General features: G+C 42.3%; 2 protein-coding genes across 4 annotated transcripts in view; both read right to left on the bottom strand.

Annotated features, from left to right (window-relative positions):
* The window catches only part of mettl16 (methyltransferase 16, N6-methyladenosin), a 40,264-nt gene extending 19,688 nt beyond the window's left edge, over nucleotides 1-20,576 (bottom strand). The window contains exons 1-4 of the mRNA XM_049576175.1: nucleotides 20,430-20,576; nucleotides 19,989-20,126; nucleotides 2,270-2,457; nucleotides 1,392-1,532 (exon numbers count right to left, since the gene is read on the bottom strand). Coding sequence (XP_049432132.1) covers nucleotides 1,392-1,532; nucleotides 2,270-2,457; nucleotides 19,989-20,116 — 457 coding nt within the window. The 5' untranslated portion in view covers nucleotides 20,117-20,126; nucleotides 20,430-20,576. The remainder of the gene's footprint in view (nucleotides 1-1,391; nucleotides 1,533-2,269; nucleotides 2,458-19,988; nucleotides 20,127-20,429) is intronic.
* Nucleotides 20,577-21,940: 1,364 nt separating this feature from the next.
* Nucleotides 21,941-26,617, bottom strand: part of LOC125888631 (lissencephaly-1 homolog) — a 36,735-nt gene continuing 32,058 nt past the window's right edge. For all 3 annotated transcript variants that reach the window (XM_049576108.1, XM_049576110.1, XM_049576109.1), the window contains exon 11: nucleotides 21,941-25,634. In XM_049576108.1, coding sequence (XP_049432065.1) covers nucleotides 25,561-25,634 — 74 coding nt within the window. In that variant the 3' untranslated portion in view covers nucleotides 21,941-25,560. The remainder of the gene's footprint in view (nucleotides 25,635-26,617) is intronic.

Below are 26,617 nucleotides of genomic sequence, written 5' to 3'. Positions count from 1 at the left end.
CCACACATTCATTTATATGTGGCGGATCACAACAACAACAACATCTGCTGTATTAATTTTTATTTTGGGAGCTCAAAGCACAGAGCGTACTCCGGGCACAGATGGAGCAGTACAACGCCAGGTGCAATTAAAGTGAAACTTAACTGTTCATTGTGCTGGGTCTAAAAGTTTCACACGCCTCTGCAGCAGCTGCTCCTCTCATCCATTGATCTGACTTGCTCTAATCGAATTGACCTATCAATTATCCACCGCGTGACTCAAACTTTACAAACTGCTGCTGAGGTAAAAAAAAAAAAAAAAAAAACCTCAAGAGTTCCCCCTCACCTGCATCTTCACGGACCCACAAAATCCTCTGAATTTAGAGAGAAACACAGACACCCCGATGGTAGCTAGTGTTAGCAAGCTTTATATTAGAGATGGGCATGACTACTCAAATTGGACGTTAGTATTCATTCAGCGTAATCGTTGCCCAACCTCCCACATGACCAAGACTTTTACATGTTTCTATACTATTTAAATTTGGTAAAATCTTATTTTGGTGTAGTGGTGTATTAAATGTCTTGCTTCGCCCAGTGCTTCGTTGCCCTGCTGTTGCTCTCTTTCCATTCATCATGAGACACTAGAGGACTACTGCTGCAAGAGTGTGAGCTCTGTGCCGGGGACAGTTGGTAAAAGTCTCTTGCACACACAATGTCAGTGCAAACTGTTAGCATCGCACGCCTAACATTACTTAAAAGTTAGTAATGGGTTTAACCAGAGTTCAGTCATTTCTCGAGGTGGCGTGAGTTTGTTGGGACTGTTAAATGGCTCGGTGTTGTCGGATGTTAGCCGCTGCTGCTGTGTTAGCTGGTGCTAACGAGGCAGATGTTGGGACAGTGGTTTTTGACTCCATAGACAGTCCATTAGCACTCTGTCTAACCTATGTAACGGCAGCAACAGAAAGTTTGCTTATTTTTCTTATGATAACTTTGAATTTTTTGGTTTAATCAGCTAATTGAAGCCTGGTTGTTCATTGAATGAATTTCACATTGTATTTTGTTTTTACACTGTTGGCCAATTTACATTCCTATTCTCACATCAGATTTTTTTTTTGTTAGTATACTATAATATTTTAATGCAAGGACCTGTATATGGAAGTAACTAAAAAATGCCCATCTTTTCTTTAGATAGATATTGTAGACATGACTTTTCTCTGCCTGTTGTAAATGTACTCTACAATTTGGCTTTACCATTATCCCATAAATTGTTACTTGTAGATATGGTTCAAACAAAATTACGTAGGCTCAGAGAGATTAGATAAAACAATATACAATACACTAAAAAACTGCTGTCTAACTGCACCAGTGTCATAAATAATAAAATGTTCTTCAGGATGAGTGAACCACATTTACCTTTAATCAGGTCAGACAGGTTGTTCTGCTCCACATTTTTTGTGGCGTAGTCAAAACAGATGTCGTCCACCTCTGTGGCCAAAAAGTACCAGCCGTTCATCGTGGCTCCCAGTAAGGGGTAGATGCAAGACGCACCGGTGCCTGAGGAAACACACACACATTTATTCTTGGCAGCCTGAGGATGTGTGTGTTCATTAAGATGATGAATGGTTATGACTTTCATTGGACAATATGTAAATATGTTGTTTAAAGTAAATGGTAAAGAGACAATAAATGTCAGTTCCAGCAGCTGTTATTGAATCATCCACATATGACGACAGCGACCATGGCTGCATAATTCAGTCCAGGCTCACATAAAGTGGCACCAGTTAGTGAAGGAAACGCCCAGTGGTGATCCATCAGGGAGCAGACTGTTTCAATCTGCTTACAGGGAGATTCAGGGTCACCAATCAGTGACCTGAGGTCCTAAAGAGGACACACACACACACACACACACACACACATCTGCAGGCACAATCACCACATGCAAAGACAGACAGACTTTTCTCTGAGAGACAGAACAGCAAACACGCTGTGACATGTGGATGGGGATTTGGCTGTTAAGTGCTGGGAACACTGGGAATGACTGGGCTTGCGTACCAGCTGGAAGCGCCAACTGACATTTCGTGTGCCGCTCTGAGCTGCTGGCAGCCACATCCAGAATAAATAAGAGCACGGGTCTCAAACGCAGACTAAATAGGGCACACACATGTGAACAAATACGTCATTTTTTCCTCTGTTACATGAAAAGTAACGTCAGCATCCTTACCACGAAGTAAAACCTATTACACACGCTGTAAAAGATGAGAAACAAATGACAAAAACAGAAGTGGTGGTACCAATATCGATGCCCCTGCGTGGTTGCTTCTGGCCATCGATGAGGTCCTCCACCCAGTGGATGTAGTTGAGGCGGAGCGGTACGGTGGGTATGAGACGCTCCAGAGGGATCTCGATGGTCAAGCCAAAGTCCTCCTTCAGCAGGGTGCAGGTCAGCGCTCGCACCGCCTCCGGCTCTTTGAAATTCACACTGGAGGAGAAACAAACGTGACTGAATTATTTCATGCCTTTTAAGGACCCTGACACACCAAGCCAATGGCCCAACTATCATCTGTTGCTCTAGTTTTTGCAGTGTGTCCACTGCTGGCACAAGTCAACCATTGCTGGCATTTTGTCAGCCAATTAAGCCCATTAAATAAGAGACAGAGACGGCAGACCCCGTCGGTGAGTAAAATGACTCATTTAGCAGTTTGGCAATTCAGCTTAGTGAACGAGAAGAGAAATGGAAGTGAGGAAAGTAAACAAACAGCTAAAGTCAGGAGGGCATGAGATCGAAACAAATTTGTTATCGAAGGTAAGAATATTTTTTTTAGCCAGTGAATTTTTAGCAGAAACAGTTCGCAATTACTTTTTTATTCTTAGCTAGTGCACAATAAATATGCTTTGTTCTTTTAACATCTTGTTGTGTTGTTAATGTGCTAACTGGCTAATTAGCGTCTTGAGTCCATCATGGATGTTTTCTCGTTTCCTATTTTCAATGATAAAAACAGACTACCCTCGCCTGCTGGTACTGAGCGTTACTTCCTCTCACGCAGATGCAGAACATATGTGCTAGCTGGCCATTGGCTGAAGTAGTGGTGTGTTCAAGTGCAACTTTTTGGCTGAGACGAAGGCAACGTGAGGCAACGCAACAGTCCACCTTCACTGCTACTGGTTCTTTGTTGTCCATTTGGTGTGTCTAGGCCTTAAATACTACAGTAACACAAAGGAAAATTTAGGTTTACTAAAACTTGTATCGATTTTTAAACTCTGCTAATTTTAGACTATTTTAATTAGTTGTAATTTTTTGTACAGTTGCTAGTGTTTAAGACAGCATTTAACTTCCAACAATTTTGGTTTCATTTGTTAAATAAAGGGTTTGTACAAACAAAACAGAAACAATCTCACATTCAAATTTCTCAATTTATGAGAAAAGTTTCAAAAAAATGTCCAGCCCTGCAGATCGATGTTTAGAACAGACAGTCTGGCAATAACTCTGTTGGTTCACCTTCATTTTCTCCTCTAAATAACTCTGGTTAACGTTAAGCTGAGGGTTGTTATCACTGACACGAATTGTGACCAAAGCCACAAAAATAAAAACAAATGTATGAAACCAGAATTTCCCTTCAAGGATGATTTCAATTTAGTGACTTACTGATCCTCCTGCTTTACCAATGAGACGACCTGACAGCAATTTACCAAACTGCTCTTAATACTGCACTTCATTAACCCTCTGCTCCTCCAGCCTGCTGCAGCTCTAAGCACTGAAACCCATTACTCCACATCACACACACACACACACACACACACACACACACACACACACACAAAGGACAATAGGGAGATAAGCAGCCCATCAATTCACAATCCCTTGCTAATGACAATGAAATTCACATTTCCAACATTGCTAAGACCTCCCACTTCTTCCTCCCAATTCTCAGTCCCACTCGTTCGGCTCTCCCGTCTTCTTCTCGACATGTTTAATGATTTCAGCTGTCACACAAGTGGGCACGAGTGCAGCAGACAGAACGAGTGGGCGAGATAGGTATAATTAAAGCTTCGCTGAGCGCTTTCGCACCTTGGCAGATGTAATTAGACACATCCTAGTGATGTGAGCGTCTGGCACCTCACCAGTTTGGTGTGAGCAAAAAAAAAAAGTACTGCTGGTAGAGATGGAGATATAACTCTGAGAAACAAAGCAGTCAACCTCTGATTTTGTTTTTATTTCCTTCTCAAATCAATTACACATGAAGAGCTGAAATGTTTTGCTCCTTAAATATTCAGCTCGCCTTTGGTGGTTCCTCACAACAAATAAAAGGGCATTCACATTTCAATTTTTCCTTTCTTCTAGGCCTATTTAATAAGTGGGAACAGCGCTGTGCTGCTTCAGATACCGCTGAGACATGAAATACTATCCAGGAAGTCAAGTCTGAGCTCAAGATACAAGAGTTTGAAGATTTCCGAGAGGCCAAAACACTGCACTGCAGTTTATAATAACGAGGAAGAATTTTACTTTGTTCTCATGACAGCATCCATTTCATCTTTCTGGACTTGCACTTGTACAGCACCTTTCTTGTCCTCGGACCTCTCAAAGCAACTCAAAGTCACATTCACACACTCGTGGCCAAGCTACCACACATGGTGCCACCTGCTACTCACTTCAAACAATCACACGCACTAACACACCTCTGGCACAGCCATTGGGAGCCCAGTATGTTGCCCAAGGATACTTCCAAATGCAGACTGGAGAAGCTGGGAATCAAGCCGGCAATCTTCCAATTAGTGAAGAGCCACAACCGCCCATCAGTCTAGATCAGGGCTACTCAATTACAAATTAAATTGGGTCAGATTATAAAACCAGAAAATTTCGAATTGCCAGATGTTTTCAGGAGCAAGCAACCTATTGAAAACTCATTTTTAGCTTTTGGCAATGGCAAATTTTAAAGACAGGCAAATATGAAGTGAAAGTAGCAACATTTGAAATGTTTACCACAGCAAAGTCACCATATAAAGTCAATAATATCTCACTGGAAACAAATCAAACATATCTAACATAGAAGGGGAGAGGTTGCAACATGAAATCCAAACTTATGTAACGATAGAAGAGACGATAACATCGGGGCTTATTATTACTAAGGTCCTGTTTCATACAGAGTCGTGGTACACATCCCTAGCCGGGCCACTCAGAGGTTGCTTCAGGGCCAGATGTGGCCTGCAGGCTGCTTACTGAATAGGCCTGGTCTAGATGATCACAAGGCAGACAGAGGAAATGCAGCGTTCATGCTACGAAGCAATCTGCCGGGAATATGCACTTGGCTGATTCTTATTTTTTTCTTTTGCCGTGCAACCCTGTAAATTTTGTGGGAGCCTTCTGCTATTGCACCTTCTTTGCAGGATCAAAGTCACTCTATGCAACTCTAAAGCACAATTTAAAGCTAAAATGATAAATAATTACATGGTGCACATCCATAAATGTATTTGTTATTAACAAAGTCACCACAAACTAACAGATACAGAGGGGTAGAATACGTTTCATGTGGTTTAAACACATTTGCAGGTCAAGGCATGAGTGCCAGGATATTCCTCGATCAGTCAGTAAGTGAACAGAAGTTGGTTTGTTGTGCTTGTGTCCTACTCCATGTGTTTTGGCAGTGTATCTTTTTATACATTAATCGAACCACAGACTGTATAATAAGGATGAATGACATGACAGTGAATGGGACATGGGCCAAACTAAAAGAACTAAGTACACACCAAAAAACTTTTTTCCCCAAAGATGGTTTCAGTCATTTTAGGCAGGTCTTATCACAATGCTGCATGTCCAAGTGCTCACTTTTCTGGTAAGTTTGGTTTAATTAGTTATTTGATGCTATAAAAAGGGGGTTTGATGTCATGATTAACAGCTGTGTGTGCCAACTGGCATGCTCGTGATCAATGATGCTGCTCTGCGCAGACTCTGGCCTAAAAATGATATTACCAGCGCAAGATGGCAGCAGCCGTAGTTGGGATATTTTTGGCTTGAGCATCCATCTTTAAATACAGTCTTTGATCCACACCAACTGAAGCTTAAAATACAGGTAAGGGGCCTCGTTTTAGGCGCTGGTTGTGGGCCACAATATCCCTGGCTGGGCATCTACTGTATGTTGCATGTCATCCGTATAATGTCGCTACTGTCAGCTGGGTAATGAAGCCATAAAAGGCCCTAAAACTACTTACAAAGACTGAGTGCACAACGAGAGGAACCTGCCTCATTGCTGAGGTGCCTCTGGCCACTGAACTCTGCATCTTCATCCAAGAGTGATAACACAGACAAATGACCCTCCAGGTGTGAGACGGATACAAATGAGAAGTGATTTACCTGTAGAGCCTGACATCAATCTTACCCTGTGTCTCCTCACCTAATGAACATATTAGGTTAATGGTCCAGTTTAATCAGCAGCTGAAGGAGTGTGACCTCCTGAAGGAAAACGAACACCTGGCCCTGCTCTGAGGGTGTACGACACGTTTTCAAAAGACGAACCGGTGAAGAAATTTGCACTTTAAAAATGGCCTGAGCTTTAGGGAGGAACCGGGCTAATGAGGGAGAAGTGATACATCAGCATAACGCTCAGTCTTTTCCAAAATGAAAGCCTGCCTCTCTCAGATATTCTGCCCTCTTTCATTTTTCCTCTGAGGCATCATTAGATAAGGATCAATATTCAGAGAGGGAGGCTGCTCAGGCCTGCCCTCTATTTTTAGCCTGTGATGAGTGTGTGTGTGCGTGAGTGTGTGTGTGTGTGTGTGTGTGTGCAATGCAGACCGATCACTCCCATCAGCAGCACTGCGAATGCCACGTCTCCATGGCAACCCCACCTACTGAACAGATGAGGGGAGCACGCAAATCCGGCCACGCTGGAGCAATGGCTGATGCCAGACGGAGCGTGAGCGTGCTCGCAATTTACGCCTGTGCTGCCACGTAGGTGCGCCGCTGCGTGCTTACGACATTAATGTGGCCGACGGGACACAATGTGGGACAAACCTGGGTGAAAAAGTTGTGATGAGACTAGCTGGAAAGGGGGGGGGGGGATTAGGAAGTGGGAATAAATTCAGAATTCAACTCCAGGTGAATCAGGTGGAATGGGCTTTAAGAAGTAGATAAAGATGTGCAGTGAGACTCTGCAGGTGAAGAGGAAGAAGAGATTTAAATGCTGAGACGAGGAAAAGTCTTTGGGTTCAGGTGCAGATGGATGGAGAGGACGACATCATTAGATCATTAGACCGGAGGGGAGTTTGCTGCTGAGACAAACAGCTCGCTCTCACCTCCATGCTACATGATCAGCATGTAGCGCGCACACACACACACACACACACACACACACACACACACACACTTACTTTCAATCTCTGTCCACAGAGAGGTGACCTTCAATGTACTTCTACTCCACTCTGAGTGTGCTGGGAAAAATTTTGTGCTGATTTGCAACAGCTTCTTTTCCTGTGTCAGGTGCTTTTTTTTTTTTTTTAATCCTCACGAGAGCAAAAATAATCTCTTAAAAACTCAACATGTATTTAAAGCTAAACTGAGTGAATATCTTTGAGCTTATTTAGTTATATTTTTAGCATTTCTGCAGATGTGCTGATGCTGTACAAAATGGGTTCCCAATAACAACCAGCAATTATGTCTTAAATAATTTTCTAGATGTTTATTTATTGGGGTTTGCAGGTTGTCAAAATGTTTTTTGTCCTTTTTTTTAACATTTATTCTAAATTTAACACAAAACATAAGACACAAAACAAGCACAGGAGAGCTGGGGTGAGTTAATTAAAACTTTAAAAAGTATTTCACTGCTGGAAAGATGGTCTTTTCACAAAACTTGGCTATCTATTCAGTGGAGATACACAAATACATTTGAAACTGAGAAAAAATAAAAAACTAGCCCGTGGCATTTGCCTTTGCACAAGAGGTAGAAAACCTACAACTACCAGAATGCACTGTGTTGCACTGGACAAATAAATGCTCCTGCTGGTGATGGTAGACGGACTGCACTTGCATAGCCCCTTTCAAGTCTTCCGACCACTAATGTGACACTATGAGTCACGTTCACTCATTCACACACTGGTGGCTAAGGCTACCATACAAGGTGCCACCTGATACACAGCTTTAACACACTCACACACACCAATAGAACAGCCATGAGGAGCAACATGGAGTTCAGAATCTTCCTCAAGGATACTCGACATGTGGACTGGAGGAGCCAGAGATCGAAATGCTGATCTTCTGATAAGTGGACGACCCCACAGCTACAGCTGTAATGTGAGCTTGGCCATTTTAAATATTATTTTTGGGAGCTGTTTTTGGCTTTATTTAGTAGGACAGTGTTAGCGTGAAAGGGGAGAGAGGGATGGTTTACATGCAGCAAAGGGCCGTATGCCGGAAACGAACCTGCAGCAGCTGCAGCAAGGACATAGCCTGTATACATCGGGCGTGGTCATATTATATTCCTCCAGTCCGCATGTCAAAGTATCCTTGAGCAAGATACTGAACCTCAAAGTGTTCCCGATGGCTATTATATCAGTGTGTGAGTGTGTTGAAAATGGAGCAGCATGTGGCACCTTGTATGGTAGCCTCGGGCACCAGTGTATGAATGTACAGTACAGGCCAAAAGTTTGGACACACCTTCTCATTCAATGCGTTTTCTTTATTTTCATGACTATTTACATTGTAGATTCTCACTGAAGGCATCAAAACTATGAATGAACACATGTGGAGTTATGTACTTAACAAAAAAAGGTGAAATAAATGAAAACATGTTTTATATTCTAGTTTCTTCAAAATAGCCACCCTTTGCTCTGATTACTGCTTTGCACACTTTTGGCATTCTCTCCATGAGCTTCAAGAGGTAGTCACCTGAAATGGTTTTCCAACAGTCTTGAAGGAGTTCCCAGAGGTGTTTAGCACTTGTTGGCCCCTTTGCCTTCACTCTGCGGTCCAGCTCACCCCAAACCATCTTGATTGGGTTCAGGTCCGGTGACTGTGGAGGCCAGGTCATCTGCCGCAGCACTCCATCACTCTCCTTCTTGGTCAAATAGCCCTTACACAGCCTGGAGGTGTGTTTGGGGTCATTGTCCTGTTGAAAAATAAATGATCGTCCAACTAAACGCAAACCGGATGGGATGGCATGTCACTGCAGGATGCTGTGGTAGCCATGCTGGTTCAGTGTGCCTTCAATTTTGAATAAATCCCCAACAGTGTCACCAGCAAAACACCCCCACACCATCACACCTCCTCCTCCATGCTTCACAGTGGGAACCAGGCATGTGGAATCCATCCGTTCACCTTTTCTGCGTCTCACAAAGACACGGCGGTTGGAACCAAAGATCTCAAATTTGGACTCATCAGACCAAAGCACAGATTTCCACTGGTCTAATGTCCATTCCTTGTGTTTCTTGGCCCAAACAAATCTCTTCTGCTTGTTGCCTCTCCTTAGCAGTGGTTTCCTAGCAGCTGTTTGACCATGAAGGCCTGATTCGCGCAGTCTCCTCTTAACAGTTGTTCTAGAGATGGGTCTGCTGCTAGAACTCTGTGTGGCATTCATCTGGTCTCTGATCTGAGCTGCTGTTAACTTGCGATTTCTGAGGCTGGTGACTCGGATGAACTTATCCTCAGAAGCAGAGGTGACTCTTGGTCTTCCTTTCCTGGGTCGGTCCTCATGTGTGCCAGTTTCGTTGTAGCGCTTGATGGTTTTTGCGACTCCACTTGGGAACACATTTAAAGTTTTTGCAATTTTCCGGACTGACTGACCTTCATTTCTTAAAGTAATGATGGCCACTCGTTTTTCTTTAGTTAGCTGATTGGTTCTTGCCATAATATGAATTTTAACAGTTGTCCAATAGGGCTGTCGGCTGTGTATTAACCTGACTTCTGCACAACACAACTGATGGTCCCAACCCCATTGATAAGCAAGAAATTCCACTAATTAACCCTGATAAGGCACACCTGTGAAGTGGAAACCATTTCAGGTGACTACCTCTTGAAGCTCATGGAGAGAATGCCAAGAGTGTGCAAAGCAGTAATCAGAGCAAGGGTGGCTATTTTGAAGAAACTAGAATATAAAACATGTTTTCAGTTATTTCACCTTTTTTTGTTAAGTACATAACTCCACATGTGTTCATTCATAGTTTTGATGCCTTCAGTGAGAATCTACAATGTAAATAGTCATGAAAATAAAGAAAACGCATTGAATAAGAAGGTGTGTCCAAACTTTTGGCCTGTACTGTATGTGAATGGGTGAATGTGACCCGTAGTGTAAAAAGCGTTTTGAGTGTTGTGTGAGACTAGAAAGGCGCTATACAAGTGCAGGCCCATTAACCATTTACCATTTACGATGGCTAGTTCGTAACAAACAATTTTGAATTACAATTATACGCTAAGCTGAAATATGTTTCTAAAAACATTTTAGTTGAGAAACGTAGTAACACAATCTTGGTTTTATATTTGATCAGAACTGCTTAGTTTTACCGTTTGATCTAAGTATTTTCAGCCTCAGTTTCAACAATACAGCAGACAGTGTAGCCACCACTTCCTGTTCACAAACTCTTGTATTGCAGCTGAAGAGTGCACTAAAATTTAGGCACAAAATAGGCAGAATCTTGGTTCATATTTGATAAGCACTGCCCTGTTTTACCATTTGATTTGAATTTGAGGGAGAGAGGGGCGGGTGTCTCTCTCTTGATCCACTTATACACTCTTGGTGGCTGTGGTGGCGGGCATACGAAAATAAGGAAGTGCAATCTGTTGTCCGAGCACTAGCCCTAAAGTTAGATGAGCAGGGAGATCTGGGCACTGGTACAATGGAGGGAAGTTTACCACTGCTACTTTACACATACTACCCACACTGTTGTGATACAGAGCTGGTTGAAAATTGGCAGTGTCTGTTTAATCTCAGAGGTGTTAAGGTGCATTTGCCCTCAGGTAGGGCTGGGCGATATGACCAAAATCTCATATCCCGATATCCCGATAACGATACCTATCCCGATATAGCACATTTTAATCCAAGGAATAAAAAGTGACGAAAAGTATTGCAGTAAAAAGTGTAATTTGCGTCACAGTGACATAAACGATAGAGCAAAATATTAAACGATAGACATTTTTCTTTCGTCACACGATATATATCGTCGTGTCGCACAGCCCTACCCTCAGGTATTCAAACAAAAAGAAAAAATAAAAGGTAGAGAGTACAAACATTTAACAGTCTCCATGTCTCTTTTTCAATGTAACAATGGAAGGTGATTCTTCAACACGCTGGACAATCCGACAGTGTTTGAGTAATGAATGTGGACTAGATTTAATTGGAAATGTCTTTTTCATTTAAGTGAAAAAGGACAGTCGAAAGAAAGATATCTTTTGCTCAGGTTTTGGGATGAACTTTACTCAACAGCTGACAACCAATTAACCAATCACTCTGACTTATTTAGTGGGATCTGTTCACTTCAGCTCAAGAAAGCTGATTATGAGCTGCTTACCAGAAACTTTGTGGCCAGAACACAACCCAAATTATAATTCATATTTAACTGGTATTCAGATAAATAATTTTGGGTATGGTGATGGTTGTGCCCTGATATTAAAGGCACGGCACAGACGTCACACAGCTGACAATGGCCTCTTCACAGCAGATTGTGAGAGACATATGTACAAAACATAATGTCTCTCTTATCTCTCTTCCATCACAAAGTAAAACGTATCTGCATTATAAAGTCTCTGATGGGCTTTCCAGTGATGCTGATCATCGCAGGTTTGCATTTATCAATTAAAATGTGGCATCAGAGGTCATATTTATTCATTCATTTTTCTTCTAATGCCAAGAACGCGTTTAATAATTTACCTCTGAACACAAAACTGGTGTGAAAATTGAACATTTCATTAATTGCGGAAGTGAGAATCCCTCCACAGATGATCGTCTTGCAGCCCATAAAAAATATGACTACCAAATTAAATGTCACCCAGGCTGTTGCATTTTTAATACCCATTCATGCCTCCTAATCCCAAACCCCTCCAAATGCTCATCTGAGCCCCCCTTCTTCTCCCCCAAAAACTGAAACAATCCAGACTATTTTTTATTTTATCTCTTCCTTACTTCAATTCCAATCACACCCCCCATATTTCTCCTCCTGCTGCCTCTGTCTGGGCTCGACTCTCTGCCCACTGCTATCAGTCCTCCCCACTGACGATCCCTAAATGAAGGGATACGTATCTCCCCTGAGGATTGAGTGAGTGTCTCCCCAAGATTACTCTTATCCCCAACTCACTGCTTAAATACTTAAAAACCCAGTAGATGAATTCATTGGGAAATACAAAACCACACTAATCCCTCCACTGATGGAATGAGTGAGAGACTGACAGGGGAAGAGGAGCCAAATTTCTGCAGACGGTTAACCAGAGCTTCGTACCACACACGAAGGGAGACGCAAATCCTGGACATCCGTTCATGCAGCAGGCAAAGAGAACAAACTGGCAGCTGAGTCGATGTCTGATCATCGTGCAATGTACTGCTCAAACAATTTGTTTAAAGGGATAGTTCACCTCAAAATCACAAATACATATTCTCCCTCTTACCTATAGTGCTATTTGTCTTGATTGTTTTGGTGTGAGTTGAGTGTTGGAGATATCGGCCTTTAAGGGTGCCTCAAAGTCAATGGATCTACATGGCACTCTGCTTGTGGTGCTAAAAGTAGCGCTCAACAGGGCTGTAATTAAATCGAGTAAGGTTCTCACCAATTTATCAGTGGGACTTTGATTTTATGAAAGTGGCAGTTCTGGTGTGTAAATAGCAGGAGAGTTTGGACTGAATCAGGAAGGAAAGACAGAGAAGGAGGGGGGAATGCGACTTACGGTGGGAAAGTGACCAAACGTGGAACAATATAGAGGAAAACTGGAGGAGAGAGAGACAGAGCGTGTGCGAAAGAGGGAGGACAGACAAGAGAAGGGGGGGCCGCAAGGTGACTTGGTTGGCAGTCGTCTTGTCTGCCTCCCCTGCAGTGGGAGAGATGTGCGAAACATGCAGCAAAGAGTGAAGATCATCATCTGCGCCCTGCATCGCCATGGGCAGCCATGTGCACAAGATGCGCCAAGTTGTAATAAATGCTTTAATGTTAAAAAAAAATACATTATAATATATAAAATATAATATATTTTTGACAGTAGGAATTCAAATTTGTGCGGGTTCACGTAGGGTCGGGCTTGATTTTTCAGGCCCTATCAGAGCTCTAGCTCAAAGCCTTAAAAAGCTGCTTCTGTCAGGAACACTTTAGTCAAAAACCCTTTATTTCCATTTGCAGTATTATATTCGGCGATATGGCTCTGTTCTGGGGCCTCTCTGCATTTCCTTGGGCCTACACAGAAAGCCTCCTCCACACACCTATGTGGAAAACCTGAGGCACAGAAAGCAAACCTCTCTGCCCTTCCATGCGCCTACATGGAAAGCCTAATGCAGGGAGAGCAGCAGCAAAGACCCCCCCGGGGAACAGAACACAGCCAGCATCAACGACAAACAGAAATGACATTGATAAGTCAGACACAACATGAAAAGGAGGAGCTGGGGTGGAGGCGGGTTGCAAAGCAGCTTGCAGAGGAAGCAGCAACAGTAGGCAGGCCAGAGCAGTTTAAATAGGGCACCCTGAATGAGATTCGCCAATTGGTTGCATAGAAAGGAATCAAGTTATCTATCAGCTGACTCTCTGTCATCAATCAGCAGCTCCATCAGTTGATTGTGCTCTTTGAGATCAGCTGATGTGAGCTGAGCTTGACATCGTGTCCTGTCCGAACTAACGCTGTGCTCAATATTTGAAAAAAAATCAACAGCAGTGTCTCTTTCCAGAAATCACGACCAAGTACCTCCAGATAAACCACAGACCTTTTTGTGGGCAGTTTCGTGTATTTTTTCTATCGAGCAACACAACTGTGTCACCTAACAGAAGGATGACAGGAAGGATGCATCTACTGCTAGCTCACCTTACACCACGAAGCTAGCTAACGTTACAGCTCCATATCACGATGTTTGGTAGTAAGATGTGATGATATGAAGCAAGTAAACCTGTATGCTTTCAACTGTCAATGCAACAAGAGTCACAAGGTCGGCACAAGAGATTTACACTTTAATTTCTGTTTCCTCAGCCAGCTTCACTGACAGTAATCTACATTTAACTTCTGTGTCTTTTCACATTTTGATGAACATGACTCCCCAGTTGTCTAAATTTCTACATTGGATGTCCAGTCCCAGCTCTACAAGCCCATTGTTTGTCATCTGTCTGTCTGTGGCTCGCCAGCAGACAGACAGACGACAAACACAAAGTGATAATTAACACCTGTCACAGACGGACATCCAGTCGTGCCCACACATGCACATGCTCGCCCGCCGTGAGATGATTGACGTGGCCACCTCACATCCACAAAGGACCAGCCCACAACAATATGTTCACGTTCACACACAGATGTTCAGACTTGCTGCGGCGACACCATGTCGGCATTCATCTGCATAACACAGACAATAACAAGTGATTTCCTCACCGAGCAGACGTGGTACCTGTTTCACAAAACACAAACACAGAGGGAGGAGAGCGTCTCCGTCCTGACAGATGAACAGCAGACCTCAAATACGAGGTTCACAATTACTGACAGCTCCTGCATTCACTGAGAGTTCCCTTTGTTTTGACGGACATTTGTATCAATTGTGGTGAATTTTTTAAAAAAAAGTCTAAATCTATAAAATGACAAGCTGACATGTTGCTAAAGAGACTAGGACCAACTTAACCAACATACACTGTGAATGCTATTCTGGGTACTTGTTCAGCTAGAACAAATAGGGCCAGAATACCAGTACTTAAGTTCATTCATTTATTTTCTGTAACTGTTTATCCTGTTAGGGGGTCATGTGGGAGCTGGAGCCTAACCCAGCTGACACTGGGAGAGATGGGGTACACCCTGGACAGGTCGGCAGACTATCACAGGGCTGACACAGAGACAGACAACCATTCACACTCACATTCACACCTACGGACAATTTGGAGTCACCAGTTAACCTCATTGTCTTTGGACTGTGGGAGGAAGCCGGAGTACCCAGAGAAAACATACCGCTAACACGGGGAGAACATGCAAACTCTGCACAGAAGTGCTACCCCACCACAAGGTTCGAACCAGGAACCCTCTTACTGTGAGCCGACAATGCTAACCACTGCACCACCAACCTGTCAACGGTGTAATCAGGACCTAGCAACTCTTTTCCACTCATTTTGGGCATGTCCAAGGAGATTTCTGAGACACTTTTGTACATATATAATATAACCATAGACCCATAGCCGCAGTTGGGAATATTTGGTGTGGCCAAGAGATCTGGGTCTCTCCTGAGCCCAGGCCCGTGCTTTGGCCTTTTTTTTTTTATCATTGCTAGAAAGACATCTCATTCTGTCCAACTGGAAGTCTAACCTGCCCCCTCTGTTTGGCCACTGGGTCAATGATGAAGTTGGAAAAGCTCAGATATACTACTGACGGACCAGTCAATGAATTCCATAAAGTATGGCAACCATTCCTGGACTATTATAATAATGTCTATACTTTAAGAAATGTAGCTCAATGCCTATGTGTGCCTATTAAGTATGGGAATGTGATATTGTGATATTTTTGGGGCCTCCCTAGTGTAGTGGTTAGAGCACTCATCTTCCATGCGGAAGGTCCAGGGTTCAAATCCTGCTGGCAAAGGCATGCAGTCACAAGGGGTACCCACCTCCGAATCATATGGAATCAGATTCAGGAAGATTCAGGATAAGAGAGTAATCCCGGAATCTGAGCTAAGTCCTTAACGAGGGTGCATCTCAAGCCCATTGTTCCGGACGTAAAAAGTGGATTTGTTCAATATTGTAGTATCTTTCTTCACTTGTTCAGGTCCATTCTGTTGTTGCTAATTCACTTGCAATGCCTGATTATTATCATCAGTCTGTCTTGACTCTGTATGTTTTGTATATTCATGTGTATTGAGTGTATTTAGCGGTGTTCATTTGTTTGTACGTGCAGGCCAGTCTTGGGGAGGGGCGGGGTGGGTTTTGGATGTTGAGGGTTCAGAGTGTATATGCTCCATGTTTCTTGTTTGTTCTTAAAAAACACAAAAAATAATTGAATAATTCTGCAGAGACTCACAGCACTCAGGTGGGGTAAGGGCTTTATAAAGAGGTAGCGATCAGGTGCTAGATAGTAAGTAGCAGGCGTCCAAGAGACACAGCACTGAAAAATGCAAATATAGTGAGGCGAAACGCCAAATAAAAGTGAACCTAGGGTTGACTTTTGCTTTCACTTTCGCCAGCTAGCGTGTTTACAAAGGGTAACCGACAATCCTGCGTAGTATTCCTGTAATTATTCTCCTCCAACTCATCAACTTTTATCATTTATTAGGACTTAATTAGTTAAAAATGAACCCAGTTCCTCTTTCTTTCCCTCTGCAGCAGCAATCATGAGCTCACACTGTTTGACGTCAACACCACTAATCCCACCAGACATATTTCTTCCTTTGTTCTCCTGGCTGGACTTTCTCACATCATGACTTCCACAGCAGCATCTAGCTGGCAAGGGCGCGCGCGCGCGCGCGCACACACACACACACACACACACACACACACACACACACACACACAAGCAGTGTTTCAGTCATTCAAACTGTGTCCAGTACACAGTGAAACACAGGCAGCTTACTGGGCAGTTTTTGATTGACACTCCAGTCTATTTTTAAAATTGGGTGTTTGTTTTAAAACCGTCACTCAAACATACTTTGTGAAGTGTCTCTAATGAAAAAAGCTGATGGAGTGAAAAAGAAAGGAAAATCTTTTGATGTTGGGTCCATTAATCATCCATCCAGGCTTCATCCTCCTGCTGTTGCCAGGAGCTGAACGAGCAGTAAAGATCAGACTGAGTCAGCTGGGGCCTGAGAGGTGCTGAGGGGGTCCTCAGGACTGGATCTCGGGCATAATGGTGAGAAGGTGTTTCTGTACACCGTTTCATACCATATGGCTAAAAGTGTGCGGAAACCTAAACAGACATTTGATATCCACACATATGAACAGTAATATCTAAAACAGCCTGTAATCTAGCTGCATAGACATTACATGGGATGGATGGTCAAGGCGGGACAGATTCCTATATGTTTACTCCTGTATATGATAGCATTCATCAAACTGAGAGCTGGTTGTGTCAGGTTAAAAATACTATGCATTTACAACACTATGCATTATTCATCCATCCATCTATTTTCATTTTCACGTTCCTCTCCCCAGCAACGCTTCCCAGCTCCTCCTGGGGGACCCCAAGGCGTTCTCAGGCCAGATGAGATATGTAATCCCTCCAGCATGTTCTGGATCAGCTCGGTTATGATTCAGAGGGCAACAATTGGATAATACAATGATTACTGATGCATCAAAAAAAAAGAAAGAAAGTCTATACATGATTTATTTTTCTCACTGTGACTACCTGATATTTTTTAAAACATAGCACACTGTATTTTTGATCCTTAATAAATACACAGATTAACTTATTTGCAAACAATGTGGCTCTTGTCCAGGTCCTGTTTGCAATTCACGTGCCGGTGTATAAGTGGTCTGCAGCCTTCTTATTTTAAAAGTTAACTGCATTGATTAATTAATTAATTCATCTGAAAGCACCTTACTGTCTCCTGCCTGTATAACAGTAATAACATAAGGGGGAGGTGACATGCTCTGCTGTGTTATTTTGTTCCTCCAACATCACCTTATTAATAAACATTTAGATAATCGACTATTGCCGAATCATTCAGATCCACATCCCAATGCATTTAAGAATCGATTATATCCCCCCATCTCTATTGTTTTTTGTGATACCAGTGCTCTCTTTTTCCTAAATTTAAAATCTGAAAGGCTCAGTCAGTGCACAGAGCTCACTGGAATCAGGCCAGGGATCATTGTAGTGCTAAAACCTGGCAGCGTGCCATCACTGAATGAATTATTCTGATAGCTGCAACACTGAATATTGTAATAACATGGACCAGAAACAATACATATGAATCAGGGTGTCTGGGGTTCCTCCGCCAGAAAATTCTGAGCATCAAACACTATTTCCGCCTCGTAGGGTAGTCATGTTGGTGAGACCCTTTTAGTTTAAACAGACAAAGGCCACTTTCCGCAACGGGAGGGGCTGTTGATGACTTGTGGGAGGAGTTGTTGATGACACCGTACGTGAGACCCACTGGCGGTGGATAAAGAGGAAACAGCTGATAGCAGGAATTAGCAAGCAGCTAGTAGCAAGAAGGAAATGCAAACCTGACAGACACTGTAAAGATGAGCAACTGGGAAGACATAGAATCGCACGCCCTCCCTGTCCTCACAAAGGAAGAGGCCATTAACTGTCAGATGACGGGGACGGTGAAGAACGGGCCGAATTACGAGAGAAAGCACAGAGCTCCCGAAGGACTTACTTCCACGTCACTAAATGTCACACACTGAGCAACACGTTTTGTTACTAACTCACGTCTCCCATTGCCCCGAAAAAGGCACATTCTGCATAAACAAAAGTAGGTAGGCGGCATTTTGCCGCACTCCCCGATTTTGTTTTTAATATGCCAATGCTGAAAAAGACTGATTGGGCTTTCCTGCAAATTTGTACAATTCCCATCTAAAAAGGGTTACAGAGACAGACAACCATTCACGCTCACATTCGCACATATGGCCAATGTAGAGTCACCAATTAACCTGCAAGTCTTTGGACTGTGGGAGGAAGCCGGAGTACGCAGAGAAATGCCACGCTGACACGGGAGAACATGCAAACTCCACACAGAAGTGCTACCCCACCACAAGGTTTGAACCAGGAACCCTTTTGCTGTGAAGCAACAATGCTAACCACTGCACCTCCAATCTGTCAATGGTGTAATCAGGACCCAGCAACTCTTTTCCACTCATTTTGGGCATGTCCAAGGATGGGACAATTTTGGGACAAGATTTTTGAGACACTTATAACATGGATAACACGGACCAGAAACAATACATATGAATCAGGGTGTCTGGGGTTCCTCCGCCAGAAAATTCGGAGCATCAAACACTATTTCCTGCACTCTGGTGAATTTCTATGCTGCAATTTGTACCTTTTCTTTTCTGCATCAATTTATGGTGTACATGTCTTGAATTTGGTCACAGTAACAGTCCTCTGTCACTTTCATGTTTTCATTGATGGGACAAATGTACATGTTCTAAACACCGAAGCAACGTGTCCTCTGCAAACATGCGAACACCTATACACCATCCCCATAACTGGGACATTTCTGTCACTTAAATCCTCTTAGTGAACTGTAGGGTGCGAAAAACAGGCACATGCAAAGTAACAAAACACATTTCCTGCGACCAGGAAAAGTTTTTTTCTGCTTCAGTTAATACAAAGAGACAAAGATGAGACAGTCCAAGAGTATGTGGACAGAGACTATACAGTGTGTATGTGGAATAAATATGATAATGGCGGGATATTTCAGATCAAAGATGGGCAATAGGATACACTGCAGGCTAATTTGAAATACTAAACACATACACACACATATTCTGCACAGTCTCAGGGGCCACTTGCACAAAAGACCTCAAGTTAAGAGTGTCCTTAAAGTCCATATAAAGGCTTTCATAAAATAAAATCAGCTGTACAAAACATGTTTTCTCCTTCAGGTTTCCTTAAAATGTTCACTTAAATATTTCAATTTTTCTCATTTTGGGGTTATACTTAAGGTTAGTTAAACCCTTGCACACAAGTCTTCAGGTATAACAAGCCCGAGCACAAGCAAAGAAATGGTTGTCATGGAAACTGTAATATTTACCACTGTGGAATCTTTCAGTGCAGTAAATGCCTTACATTTTTACTTTACTAAGGAAACACACTAAGGGATTCTGTGCACCACCCTTAAGTAAGTCCATCAATTTAAGAAAAATTAAGCCTTAAGTGTCATATTTAAGGAGAAAACTGAGGGTGTTGTTGTGCAACTGGCTCCAGGTACTTACACAGGTCTTCCCGCGAGGCTGGTGTGCACGTGCTGCTGGAAGTCTGGATATTTGGAGGCCAGGTAAGCAAAGTCCGGGGGCTTGTCTTTGTAACGGTTCCTGGGATGCATGGATTTATTCAGAGCCATGATCACAGCACTGATTTTAGGGACAGAGGAAAGAGACATGAGGATACAGCAGGCCGAACTTACAGCAACAACAGACACACACTTAATATAAACATTAATATGAGCACAGACTGGAGACGAAGTTGACTTTAATGCAGGTCGCAGGGTGACAATATGAACGTTAATGTTGCTGCACAGTAGATAATTAACTGCTGTAACTGTAACTGTACATGACTAAAGTTCGCTGGACTTTAATTTGAGTCAGCTAACTGACTTGTGAAGCTAGTTGCTAACATTTTAAGCTAACATGTATCCAGTATTTGTGTCTGCCTACCTTTACTGTGATACTGTCCGAGCTGTGATGAAGCCTGCTGTTATTTTCGGACTGGTGACGACTTCACTGGACCAAACAACTGTGTGGGAAAACTCACACAACTCACGTTGTTCAAACGTTGCTCAGTTTGCAACTCTCTTCCGGGATTTCTGCGACGTCACGTCTCTACGTCGGTACGCGTTGACGTCATTAATGAAAACTACAACTGGATTATTGGAATGGATAAAATAAGTCACATAGGAAAGAAGCAAGCACTCTCAAAAATAAATCCACTCAACAGGTGCACGGACAAAAGCAGCAGAAAAAAGAGAAGAAGCCAGCACTCACAAATGTCCTTTTGGTAAATTTAATAAACCAACTTGGGTGGCGTTACCAGAAACACAGACGTTTCGACAGAAAGTCTTCTTCAGTTTGACACACTGAAGAAGTGGATAAAATAAGGAAAATCGCTCGTTAATCTCTTTCATAAAAGTAATTTATTTTAGTTTATTTTACTTTTATTTATTTATTTTATTTATTTCATTTTATTTTGTTTTATTTAAATTTCATTTAATTTAATTTATTGTTGCTCACCATTATTAACGGTATTTTCACCCGTCTGTCTACCTGGGAATATTTCATTAACATTTTTACCGACTGTATTTACCATTTACCTTCATGACTTTACATAAATAAAGCAGAATAACTTTACAAATAGTAAAATTACAATTTTTTTCAATTTTGTTTTCTGCCTTTTTCTTTATTGTTCTTGTCTTTATTATTGCTGTTTTCATTTTATTACCATATATAAGTATTTGTTTATTGTACCTTCCCTTTACATTAAAACTTTTACGATAAAGGCAGACTTTAAGTATCTTCTGGTCCATTAAATTTTGGAAATATACAATGAAATGAATGTGTTTGTCAACTTAAAGACAGGCATATCAGAATTTCACTACACAATTATTGTAAACTGGTTTAGCCACAATAACTAATATTATCACAAAAATCTATAGAAATTTTAAAGTAAAAAAAAAAAAAAAAATCTGTAAACTACATCTTTAATTTTTGTTTATTTTGCATTTTGGCCCTTTTTTGGCAAATTTATTACACTCAATGTGGGAGTGGTGTGAGGTGGGAAGAGTCTGTAACCATGACTGTACACAAACTAAGAAAAAGAGCAATTACACAATAACAATACAATTATTAATACAGTTTAAATAGTTAAAAGGCAACTAGATAGAGACAAAGTGAGCGGAAAGAAACTGAAATGATCTCAGAGGTGCTGGATTTATTTACACAATGTTATTATATTTGTATTATTTACACAATATCAATATTTCCATTTAAATATCATTGTTGTCAATACCGGTATATAACAACACCCCTTCCCCCTAATTTTATTGACCCCACTTCAAACAATCTCAACGGTGTTAAATTGAAATTTAGCTCAGCTTTGTCCCAATAAATCCACCTTACCTTCAGTATAATAACCAGCAGCTCCTCAAAACAAATAAGCAGGACAACACAGGTGCAGATTTTCTTCTTTTATTATATCGCAAACAATAATGACATCCAGGTATATTGTTAACAGTTTGCTGAGTGAAGAGTGAGACCTTAGTGGCGAAAACATCACAAGCTCTCCTGTAGGAGCTTGTTGTGCAGTCTGAAGCCCTCAGATGTGGTTCACAGGCAGGTTACAGAGTACAGGTGAACTTGAGGCCTGAGGAAACGACCCACAGACAGTCAAAACGTGTCTGTCAGTCCCTTCACACACCAGACCAGAGCAGAACAGGGATTGCTTGGGACCTGCGAATGGCAAAAGGGGATTTTCTTCATCAGGGCACACACTTGCCTACAACACCACCAGCTGTGCTGTAGCTTTTTTGTTTCCACCGATTCTTACAAAAGAAACAGAACACACATCGTCCTGACCTTTGATTAACCACCTTCCTTGGGTACAACCAAGGACAGAAAGGTTTTAGTTTACATTTTATGGTCTGGCATGTCATAGCGTGATCCTGAGGAGACTAGCATCATTATCAACAACAAAAGGAGGCTGATTTCTCAAGCTAAACCAGATTGTACTGACAAATGTCTCCATTTTTGGCTTCAGCTAGAACATTTAACACACTGGCATCTTCATGAATCATGCCAAATTGTACTACAAAATCTGCAGATTCTCCGCCCAAAGTCTTTGCGTCAGGTCAGGACAGAGAAAACAGCTTGTAGAAAAAAAATAAGACATTTGTAAAGGGGCACACAGCGAAGGGAGACATGAGTTTTATACCCTGAAAGAGAGGTATTCTCCTTTGGGACATCCTAGTCTGCCACAATCCCATTGCATTAACAGAAGAGGAGGTAGACCTCCTTCGAAGAGCATCACACACAACAAAACCAGCCTTTTCCACAACCAATGAACAAAGCTGTCTGAACTCATCGAGCCGGCTGATCAAGGACAGTTTGACATTTGGAGAAACACTTACCCACTTTCTTGCAGAGAGTTAGACTAGGCGAGAAAATTGATATCACACTCATGTTTGTACAATAAATATGTAGCTGGAGACAGTTAGCTTAGCATTAAGACTGGTTAACATGGGGCAGTTGCCAGGCAACCAGGGAGACTCAAGCACCTTACTAGTTCAAAATTCCTAATTCACAAATGTCAGTTTTCAAAGAACATCCATGTTAGGTGCAGTCAAAACTTTTTGCCGGAGTCCTTTAAAATCTTTACAAATATTATAAATGAGCATCTGTTAGCAGGCAACTAGTGAAGACTCCCATCAAGTCACTGGTTCCAGTCAAGAAGTAGTCCAGCACATGGTGCTACTAGGTGGATTTTGTTCATGTTGTAAAGAGCCACGCTAGCTGTTTTCCTCTGTTTCCAGTATTTATGCTAAGCTAAGCTAACTGGCTTCATATCTACAGCACACACTGTACATTAGAGTGATATATTCTCAACTAACCCTCAGCAAATACTCCTCAAAAGTAGGCTCCACAGACAGTTTCCCACCACTTTATTCAAACCAATTGGTCTCTGAAAGGATCCAGTAATTAAGCATTTAAACTATCGTTCCGACAACTCTGCCTCTGGCGCAGGTTTACATGCAGCAGTGCTACATCAACAGGTCACGTTAGGCTCACAGTAGCCACTAGCAGGAGCTTGAGCAGCAGATCACCACATCCAGTACACACAGGAAGAGGAAAACGTGGCAAAGAAGCGAAGGTCGGTTAAGCAGTGGAATTCTTTATTAGCCAAAGACTGCATTGGAATGAAAACGGCTAATCAGAAATTATAAGGTTTATGCATTTATCAACATCCTTAAATTTTAATGTCGTCTTTGATCGTCGGTAAAGGACCAAAGATTTAGTGAAAACAGGGATGTGCAAGATTAATGAAGCACCTTGTCAGCTACAGTTAGCAAGATGGTTCATTTTTTTTTTGTCCTCCTCGAGGGGAGTGGAATGGTTGTTTCTACAGCGTGGACTGGTTTACAGTTATTTTCCAGTCGTTCAGTTACAGCTCGGCGAAGATCACAAGCTGAACGTTTGAGGAAAGCAACTCAGAAGACGTTTGCATACGTGTGAGGTGGTCTGCGGGGTGTGCCCGTAGAGATCCTCCAAAATAGCACCCACAGATCACTTAGCATGTCTGCTGCTAGCATTTCCTCACTAACCCTAAATTCCCATCCAGTTCATCCTTTAGTGCGATAATACAAAATTGCCAAATCTCCTGATAACAAGCTAAATTTACATTTCATATTTTCACAGAAAACTTTTTTTTTTTTTTTTTAATCAAAACCATTTTTTATTATGCAGAACATATATTTCACCCCTCAGAAATTAGAGATCTTTGCACATCCCAGATATCAAACCCAGGGGGCTCACTTTGACTCCTCATGCCTTACTTAATGTCTCCTGTTTAGCAGATTTATTTTACACAAGGCTTCTGTTTGTAGCTTTCAGAGGCGCCGAGGGACGACTGAGCATCTACACAGTTCCTATGTTACACTGAGCCCCGCTGAGACTGACCGGTCAGGGGACTGGAAGTGGACAGAGGCTTCAGTTTAATAAGTCTCGCATGCAAGGTCACAGGAAATCGCCTCCTTACGGGAGACACACCCGAGGTTTATCAAGTGCTAGAGAATAATCAGGTGTAATCCCTGAACTCTGCTCAGGTGATTCTGTCACCCAGGGCGCTCGTTGACAGCAGAAGCCAAACACACTTGCTCTCTACATTGGGCATCTTGTGGAAAAACTGTGCGGTTATCCACAAAGCCACTTTTATACATTTCATCTTTTTAATTCTTCGCTGCAGATTCATTAAGTGGGATCATTTATCTAGAGCCTAGCAGTGGTTCATGTGCCACCATGACAAGAGTACAAAGCTGTGTTTAAGCCCCCGAGGTCCAAGGACAACAGTTTGAAACATTCGTATATACAGCCATTAAAATATTACCTAGTTCCACATGAAGAGAAATGGTATGCACACTTGAGAAGTGATGTTATAAAGCTACAGATTATTTCAATAACAAAGCCCCACAGACAATCGTATCTTATCGCATCGTATATGCTTCTCCAGCCTTATCTCTCGAACGTTTCACCAAGCTAGGCACCAACAGACTACGACAGTGAAGGAGAGAAATAACAGAAAAAAAAATCCTAAATAAAAAAATAGACAAAAATAAATCTTACACATAAAGACACTGTCATTTCTTAAATTATCGGTTTTTAGTGCCCTACATTTTACACCCAGTCAAAAACATCTGCCTTCGGTTGGTCGGTAAGGCTGCGTGACAGACGGCCAGCCCCGTGGTAAACCTATGGTACTTCTAGACGTTATGTAAATTTACAGTATACAATTTTGGATTACCATGCAAGAATACTTTTTTGTGTAACATTTAATAGCTCGATCTACATCCAGGAATAATTTACATAGAAGGACAATAGTTATTGGACCAGAGAGCGCGATGGGTAAATAACCATGGTGGTAAGTGCAGCCGGAGGAGATGATGAGCGGGTGAGGTTTGGGTTAGGTGAGGGGAGAGGAGGAGTGGGGATGAGAGGGGAGGTGGGATGGCAGGAGGAGAGGTGGGATCCAGAGGAGCGCCTGGGTAATTGGGGGTGGTGGTCCAATCCTCCAAGGTCCAAATCAGCGGCACTCCCACACTTTTACTGTTTGATCTACACTCCCAGTGACCACATAGGGAGCAGCCTTGTGGAAATCTGCGGGGGAAACAGAAGATCATCAGAACAAAGCAGAAGAGAGGAAAACCCATTTCAATCACAATAACACAAGAGGTCTCTGAACGTAGCTCAGATTAGAGCTGTCACAATAACTGGTGTATTGCAATACCACACTATAGACAATTCATCCACAGGAGATGGGAAGCAACCACAAGGTTAAATACCAGCAGCGTGACAAGTCGCTGAGTGTCTATTCTACACTGAGCGCTGCACGTTTGCCTTTTTTCTGGTCCCTGAGAGCTGACAAATATTCAGCTTTGGATAAAATGCTGCAGCCGCTCGTCACGTCATTTCTTACCTAGCCGTCTAATCACAGAGGTAGAGGGCTGGGACAAATACCACAAAAACCAACCATCACTTCGCACAACAACGGAGGAGAAATTATTACTGAACCCACACAGATAGGTGGGTCCATCATCTCTCCACACATGCTACAGCCTTTCCTTCATCCAGATCAAGTACAGACAGGTTTAGCGCCGCGGATACTCCTTATCATAGCAATAAGAAGCAACCACAGCATCTCGACGGAAACGGAATTTATGACCCTCTGCTGCTGTTCATTTGAGTCAAAGTACGTATGGGCAGCCAATACTATACTTGTATAGACATATGTGTAAACGTAGAATTTATCATCTGAAAAGTATCCTGGTTCCTGACCTCTGAATCATTACCCACATCAGAGATTCTTACAGTCATTCAAATGGTAGTCACTGACTGTTATTTCTGCCAGTCTGAGAATAACTGACCAATCGGCACTTTGTAGGCATGAGGAACAGGGAAAGCGAGCTAGAAAAATAGCTGCATGTCATTAAAATAATAACAGAAAAAATGCCACAAAAAATTTTAAGAAGTGTGGATGAGATCGCTGCAGCTGTACAGTTGCAAGTCAACGTATTGGGGTTGTCTGGTGGGTCAAGACGCTGATTATTTTTAGCAGTCCTGGTTCGAGCCCTTCAAAATGA

This window comes from Epinephelus fuscoguttatus, linkage group LG5, assembly GCF_011397635.1.
Source record: "Epinephelus fuscoguttatus linkage group LG5, E.fuscoguttatus.final_Chr_v1".
In the NCBI taxonomy this organism is placed as follows: domain Eukaryota; kingdom Metazoa; phylum Chordata; class Actinopteri; order Perciformes; family Serranidae; genus Epinephelus; species Epinephelus fuscoguttatus.
This window is presented reverse-complemented; position numbering and strand designations above follow the sequence as displayed.